This window comes from Prenolepis imparis, unplaced genomic scaffold (assembly GCF_030444845.1).
Source record: "Prenolepis imparis isolate NDT839.2.m4 unplaced genomic scaffold, iyPreImpa1.0 SCAF_382, whole genome shotgun sequence".
Lineage (NCBI taxonomy): Eukaryota > Metazoa > Arthropoda > Insecta > Hymenoptera > Formicidae > Prenolepis > Prenolepis imparis.
The window spans coordinates 1-8,064 of NW_028141540.1; the positions used below are offsets into that span (position 1 = coordinate 1).

The 8,064-nt window shown below is 55.7% G+C and overlaps 1 protein-coding gene across 1 annotated transcript; it reads right to left on the reverse strand.

The window, feature by feature from the left end:
* Nucleotides 1-35: 35 nt before the first annotated feature.
* On the reverse strand, nt 36-1,313 carry LOC145948419 (uncharacterized; the record flags this gene model as incomplete). The annotated part of the gene is made up of 1 exon (XM_083058112.1): nt 36-1,313. A coding segment is annotated over exon 1 (1,278 nt), but the record flags the coding sequence as incomplete, so codon positions are not given.
* Between the last annotated feature and the right edge of the window lie 6,751 nt (nt 1,314-8,064).

Genomic DNA, 8,064 nt, shown 5'->3' on the forward strand with positions numbered 1-8,064 from the left:
ATCATTTCTCCTGGCAGTTTCCCAAGGATTTTAGCCTTGATCCCGTCAGGTCCTGGCGCGGTATTGCCACCAGCTTTACGCTTGATGACTTCGAAAACTTCCCGACCAGTTATGAGGTTGACCTCTTCTTCCTCCTCGTTCCATCGCCAATCTATCCATGCCTCCGCTGGGTTAGATTCTCTGCCACTGGGAAATAGAGACTCCAAAAGGGTCTCAACTATATCCTCATTTAAGGTCTCGGTGAGACTTGGAGATGACCTCCTTAATCTCTTCAGAACGATTTTATAGGGTAACCCCCAGGGATCATCCTCAATCGTCTGAATGAGTTCTTGCCAAGCTTGAAATTTGGCCTTATCGATCTCATGTTTCAGAACCCTTCTGGCGTCTATATACTCATTTCTGAGTTGTTTTGTCATTTCCGGGCGTCTGCCTCTTTGCTTGGCTTTAGACCAAGCTCTTCTTTTCATTATCGAGATCTTTCTAAATCTCTCGATTTCCGAGCTCCACCAATACGTTTGCTCTTTCAATGGATGCTTCTTTATCCTGTTTGCTCCTGCATCGCAGGCTTGATGGATAGCTTGCTCGATCCGTTTAGCCATTTGTTCGGCCGTTTCTTCGGCATCCAGTTCACTGGCGTTTGCACAGTTCCAGGACACAACTGCTCGAAATTTGTGTTCGTCCAGTTTCTTAACATTCCACCTCGGGTATATTAGTCTTCTATGATCTTTGTTCTTTATACTCGAACATTTGTCATCTTGACCGATCAACATTTGTATGTATTCGTGATCCGATAAAGATTCGATATCACGCATAACTTTCCATTCACTAATGATACTGCGGATATCCGCAGTTGACCATGTGAGGTCGATTATCGACCATCCTTGTGGTCTGATGCAAGTCGGAAGGGTACCTGAATTTACTAGTCGCAAATCATGTTCCGCGGCCCACTCGTCAACCAACTCGCCTCGATGATCGGTGCGCTTTGACCCCCAATGTGAGGACTTTGCATTAAAGTCCCCACATATGAGGGTCCTTCCACTCAAAATTCTGATTGCCACGCTCAGCTCATCAAGGAACGCAAGGAATTCTTCCCTGGAGCTGTTTGGTGATATGTAGCACGATATAATGTTGATGCCACCGTGTTCCACTACGACGAAATCCCGAGCTTTGTAGACTAAGGAGCAGGCTTGAAAAGCCCCCACAGGTCTCCAATGTATGGCTGCTAACTTGTTGCAGCTTCCATACCAGAAGATATTGTCCGGTATATTGCGTGGTTCAGATACCGCGCAAATGGCGACATTTAACTCCGCCATGTATTGATCCAGCAGATTCTGGGCTTGCCAGCCTCTGCCCAGATTACATTGGAGGATTTTCCGTTTCATCCTCGATCTCCATCGCTACCGGCCTCCGATCCGGTCTCTTTTCCAAACCAGCAACGGGCTTTGTTTTAAAGTCTGCCTTGCATTGGTTTGAACCCACTCTGTGGTTGGGATCTTTCCCTTGTTCTACACAGAGGATGCATCTGACTGGGTTCTGACACGCCAGTGCAGAATGGTTCATCTCGCCACATCTGAAACAGGTCTTGCTTCTATCCACAGTGGCGGTGCACTTTCCTCTCAGGTGTCCGTGTCCCCAGCACTTGTAGCACTGGGTCGGTCTGGCTTTAAGAAGTTCTATTCTGGCTACTGTCCAGCCAATCTTTATTTTTCCCTGTTGGGTTGCTTTAATCGCAGCCGCTAAGGGACATTGAGCCCAGACCGTGAACAAACCATTGGACATGGGTCTTATTATGCCAACTTTCACCTCCTCGGATTTGCATTCTCCCGCAATAGCGATGACGTCCGCAACTTCATCCGTGACGACCGAGTCGTCTATTCCAATTAGTCTAACTTCACCCTTGACTACGGGTCTTGTGACTATTGCCGTTTCACCTAATACGCCGGCAACTTTCTCTTTTAAGGCCTCAGCCTTAAGAGCCTTATCTTTGCCAGGTACCTCGATCACAATGCCACCATTGGCCGAGTGCCTTATGGATGGCTTGTCTATCTGTAGGTCACTGAGCGAAATTTCCTCTCTCAGTTTTTTCAGGGCAGCAGCGTAGGAGAAGCCATCTGCTACTCCTCTTATTGCGACTGCAGCTGTTCTGGGAGGTCTCCTCCTCTTAGCTTCACCGCTATTGGCTCCTTTCGGTTTTTCAGTGCCGGACTTTTGGCTATCCAAGACAGCCTGTTTAGCCTTCTTCCTTCTTTGTCGCTTGTCTTTTTTCGACTCTACCTGTTGCCAGGCTTCGTCCTTTTTACTGTTTACAACCATTGAATCACTTGATTGTGTCTCGAGTAAAGTCTGTGTCACTTTTCCCTTGGGGGCAACAACTTGAACGTTGCTAATTATCTTAGGTCTGTTCGCTGCAGCCACTTGTGCAACTTGAGCAGGAACAGCTCCTGGAGCGGAGTTCTGACCATGTTCCTTAAGGGATTCCCTCAGCTCTTTTCTTTGTGAGGTTAACTCTACAATGCGGCGTGATAGTTCTGCATCAACGTCTTGATACGCTTTCAGCGTACTCCTCTCAACTGCTGGGATCGGCACAGAGATACCTTTTAACGGGGGTCTCATGACCACATCTGTAAGTTGCATATTAGCCACATTTACACTAGGACTTGCAGATATGTCCTTTCTTTCCTTAGATTTAGATTTGGATTTAGAACCCTTATTGGGGATCTCGATCGGGGAGGTTGCTTTTTCTGATTTTTCAGTAAATCGACCTCCGTCTACAGCCTTTTTTAGATCTCCTACTATCTTTTGGAGATCTTGCACGTCCCGTCTCAGCTTGGCGGTCTCCCTTTTCGATAAGGCGAGTTCCGCAGCTAACTCTGTGTTCCGTCTCCTTAAATAACCAGGATCACCGGAATCTTCAATTTTCTCACCAAAGACTCTTAAGATTTCCTTGATGACACTGACTCTCTTTCTTATTTGGCCACTCAGGTAACCCTGATAGCTACTATTAACCCTAATCGTTTCAATGTCATCGAGCCATTCAATGGCCGACGCTCTTATCTGTGAGACGGGGGTGATGCCCAATTCCTCAATGTTTTGCGGGAGTGGGCGGAGCCTCTGCTCAATTGTCGGCTCATCAACGCTCCTCTTCCTTCTTCCAGGTTTCTTAGGAGGTTTCCTGGCACCTCTACCCTCTGCCTCGGAACACGATTGTGATTGCGGTTCAGAGTCCGTATTCACATTGATATGCGTACTCCGAGTGATCGCATTTGTACCACGCGTGATCCTCTTACTGGAAGTTTCTTCGTCCGTGGCAACGCATGGGACTTTGCTCGTTCTCGAACTCCTCCTGATTTGTGGAGTCGGATCGTCCGTATCACTATCCCGATCCGGTTTCTTCCTTTTCCCCAGAACTTGAGCTGAGGATGATGCCACTGAGGCATTGTCTATTTCAAACTCCATCTCTTGCGATGGATTATAGCTAACTTCAGATCCAGTAACCTGATTGTTTACACTAAGGTTACCTAACTCTCCCTTGCTCAGAAGAAAATGCTGAGGGAAGACATCGATTACACTTTGTTCCGGTGCATCGATTGTCACCGCATCACCATTGTTGTTATTAACCACAGAAGATTGTGGTTCTTCCATAGGCTCTGTGTCTGAGCGTGTATCCCGTTCCGATTGATTATGGACCGGTGATTGACTCAATCTTCGCTGAAGATTCACCAAGGATCGAATCAGGGAGGCATCCTCCCCGTCGGTTTTTTTCCCGGCCTTCGCCACTATGTTGGCGGGCAATGTCTCCCATGGTTCACCGTCCGGCAACCAATCTTGCAGAACCTGCTGCACCGTCGTTCTTGCAGGAGCAAGGCTGTCGCTCACTGCTTGCGCATCTTCTTGCGCATCCTCCCTCACCTCCTCATTCTCCCCAATTTTGATTGTAGATTTGTTGATGCTCATTGTAATGTATCCCACTCCTTGCCGCGGCTCGACCGGCCGGCGAATCTCCCGCCGGCCGGGGAGACGACCCGAAGCGTGACCCGAAACGTGACCGGAATCACGACGGAGTCGCCCCCCACAACCCCGGGACTCCCGGGGGGCCGGCTTATGCCTCTGGCCGGGGGGAATACGCGCACCCCGGCACAGGACTCCGAGCCCCTTACCGGCCCACAGGAATTTTAACGTTCCTGTGGGTTTTCAGGGGTCCCCCTCCTCCGACAGAGGGGGCACCGCGGCAAGTGGCGCCACCCGGGGGGCCCCACGGACGGTTGGGGTGAGGACGCCGCTCCCCGTCCACACCTTGCCCGCCGTGGCGACCAGCCGTCCCCCCACCGGTAATCACATCCAGTGGAAGGGACCCCACCTCTCCCGGCCGGCCGGTTCGGAACGGGAAACGGTCCCGACCGGCCAGGAGTACAAACTCTCGCCGCCAAGCCCCGCCTCGGAATAAGTCCGAGCGGCCCCAGCGGCAGGCCCGCGTGGTACCCTCCGGGCGATGGCCCGGGCGCGGCCGACCCCAGGGACGCTGGGACGGGGACCCAGGCTACCCAGCCTGGAGACCCCCAACTAGCACCCTGAGGCCGCACTTGTCGCCGGGCCCCGCCTCGGAATACATCCGAGCGGCCCCGGCGACCGACCACCATGACTCCCTCCGGGCGATGTCCCTCGGGTAAACCCTCCGGGCAAAGCCCCTCGGGTAGTCACGGATGGTCACCCACCCCCGCGGCCCCAGCCGCACGAGACCCCACCCCGAGACCCCGGGGGGAACACCCCCGGGAGAAAACCCCCGAAAACATCCCCCCCGAGAAAACGACGCAAGAACCCCGCGGCCCGGGCCGCAAATACATGGCGGGAGGGCAAGCGCCAAAGCGCCGTGCAATGCCCAATCCTAACGGTGCCATGCCACCGGGCGTTTGAATTCAAGGTCGCCATCCTCTACCACATACGAGCCGAAGCTCTATAGGGGAAGTGGGCCCCCTCCTCCCACAGGGAGGGCTCCCCAGGACTGGGGAAACTCCCCAGACTCGGGGAGTTGATGTACCCGACGTTACTCGGGTACGGGATGCTGTTAGCACCCCTTTTTTTTTTTTTTTTTTTTTTTTACGTCTGGAAAATGCGCAACCGCATACCCACCCGCCTCGGGGGAGGCAAGGTGGGTTATGTGGGGCTGGGGGTGTAAGCGACCCCCGACCCACTAAAAACCAGACGGCGACACTCGGCCTTGCGAGATGCTCTCGGGAACCGCTAAAGCATGACATCCGAGAGCATCTCAGGCTGCGCGTTGACTCGCGCCCTTCTCGCGAGGAGGGAGACGTTTGTCTCACTCCTCATGAGGAGAGGTGGGTGTCGCGCCACACTCTCCTCCTCACGGGGGACTACGTGCAATGACCCACAAGTCCCCCGACTTGTGGATCTGCAGTCCCCGTAAACCCCCCTTGACTGGGGGATTTACTCCATCCTCCGAATTGAGGATGGTGGTCTGCGAGGCCGACTAAGTGTCGGTCTCCATCTCCTCTTCCTCCCTACAACTGGCCGGTTTCTGTCGGCCAGAGGACGATGCTGTTGGTGGCCCGGCAGGGACTCGCTTCGCCGCGAGTGTACCGGGCTTTTTCGCCTTCGTCAACGACGCTTGCTTCGAGGAAGCTGTAGCTACCCTCTCGGCGAGCGGCATGTCCTCCTTCCGCCTCGAGGGAGGCCTGGGTCTACACCCTTTGCCTCCCAATCGGTGCGCGGCTGGCAAACCCAGGTCGGCGCAAGCCAGGCATTTGGGCTGCGCCGTGCACCCCTTGGCACTGTGGCCCAGCTCCCCGCACCGGTAACAGGCGGTGCTGCGGTCCACTGCCGCTTTGCACCGGGCCCGGACGTGACCGTGTCCGAGGCACCGGAAACAAAATACGGGTCGAGCCTTTAGTGTCTCCACCCTGACACTGCTCCACCCGACTTGCAGCTTACCTGCTCTGACCAGCTTACTGGCCACCGAGATCGGGCAGCAGACCCAGACTGAGCCTGGGCCAACGTCCGAGCTGCGCCGGATCTCCCCCACTCGAATGTGCTCCTCCAGGCACCCTGTCTCCGCGGCGATAGCCAGGGAGACATCTTTGGAGGTGGAGGCCACGTCGAGACCCCGGACCCTAAGCTCCGCGGTCTTCTGGGGCTGCGTGACCTTCACCTCCTCCTTCTCCTTGAACACATCCTTCATCCGCTCGGCCAACTGCCGAGCTTTGGACAGGCGGTCCTTTCCGGGGATCTCTATAACAAGGCCCCCCATCATTGATGGCCTGAGCCTCGACCCCGAGATGCCGAGGTCTTGGAGGGAGATCTTCTCCCTCGCCTCGCCCATCACCCGGGCATAGGTCAGACCACTGCCCGCATTGTCCGCAATCGTGACCGTTACGGCCGCGGTTGCGGGCGCTCGCGGGCCCCTCTTCTTTTTCCTCCGCGATGTTTTGCGGCGCCCCTTATCTGGCTTCGCCGCTTGACCCACTCCTGTCTGCTCCCCGGCTAGCGGAGCCACAGACCCCTTGGAAGCCCGCGGTAGGCGCTTATCAGCGCTCGCGGACTTCCTTCCTACGACCTTCGACCATAGTTCGTTCGTGTTCCCCCCCGAGCCAATACAGTCCCTCACCCCAGAAGATCCCCCCCCCTTCCCAGAAGACGACGGACCCCCCGTAGTTTTAACCCCCCGCGGAACCCCGGCTGATGGAGGTTTATTCCTCCCCCGGAGTTCTAGTTGCCCACGCAGCTCTCTATTCTCATCCCGACATTTCTGCATTGCCGAGATGGAGGAGTCCAGGACTTCCGCCATCTCGGCCCGCGTGTTGTCGACTTCCTGCTTTAATTCTGTGATCCTGCACAGAAGAGCCTCAACCTCTTGTGGGCTAAGCCCACTAGAGGCCGCGTTGTCCTCCACTACGGTTGGGCAGGGGGAGGTCCCCCTGTCCACTGTTCTCAGAGCAGAGCTTGGTGCCGGAATGTTCGGGCACCACTCCGAATCCCGTGCAGGCGGGTCGGACTCCTCCTCCTTCTCCATGTCGACGTCCCTGTTTCTGAGCTTCCGCTTCAGAGCAGGGGGTCGGCGCGACGGAGAGACGGATGCCCTCGCAGTGGCCAGCTCTGCTTTGGCTGCCGCGAGTGACCTCTTGAGATCATCGATCTCGGCATCCGCCTTCTCCTTACCACTCTTAAGCGTCTGAACGTACGCTTTCAGGGCGCTCAGCTCCTGGGAGGGGACCGGTTCCTCCGAGGCGCTGCGCGCTCTCTCCATCAGGACGCCCAGCGCGACCTGGACCTCCCGCGCCGCTCTCCTTAGCGCCGTGCTAAGGGTCGACTGCAGCCCCTTTGAAACGTCGGAGGTCTTGTCGACAGCCATAAGATGCCGACAAGCCTTCGCGTAAATCTCCGATGTTTTCTGTGTTGAGAGCACAGTTCTCATCTCCTCCTCGGTGGGAAGGCTGTCCCTTCCCCTGGTGCGCTTTGGAGGGGCGTTCGCGTCAAGGACGTAGAGCGCCTCCTTCAGGCGGACCTCCTTCTCTAATATGGCAAGGCGGTCGGCGCGGGCCGCCGTCATGCCAGTATATTCTTGGGTAGTTGGGGGCCGACCTCGGCCTCTCTCCACCGCCTCCGTAGCCTTCCTCTGATCGCTGTGGACCTCCTCCACGTCCACATCCATGTCCTCCTCCTCATCAGAAGACGAGGAGGAGGAGGAGGAATGTTCCCACTGGGGGTCCGGGGAGACATGCGCCTGCCTCATCGTCCCAGTGGTGGCTTTACTTCCGCTCTCCCTTTTGGTTAAGGGAGCGGTGCTTGCGGAAATCTTTCCGCCTCGGTCCACTCTTGTAAGCCGTACGGTTGGCTGAGAGGTGCCAGCCTTAGGACTAGCCTTAGGCTTCCCCCGCACTTGCACGGCCTTAAGCCCACCCTTGGTGAAGCGGATAGCCAATTCACCACGGGAGCTCGCTTCCAACTCCCGTGGAGGCCCGACGTACGATGACGATGAGGAGGCTGCCGGGACAATACAGCCTCTCCCACCGGCCGCTGCGGTATCCGATCCCGCTGCGACAGTAATGATCG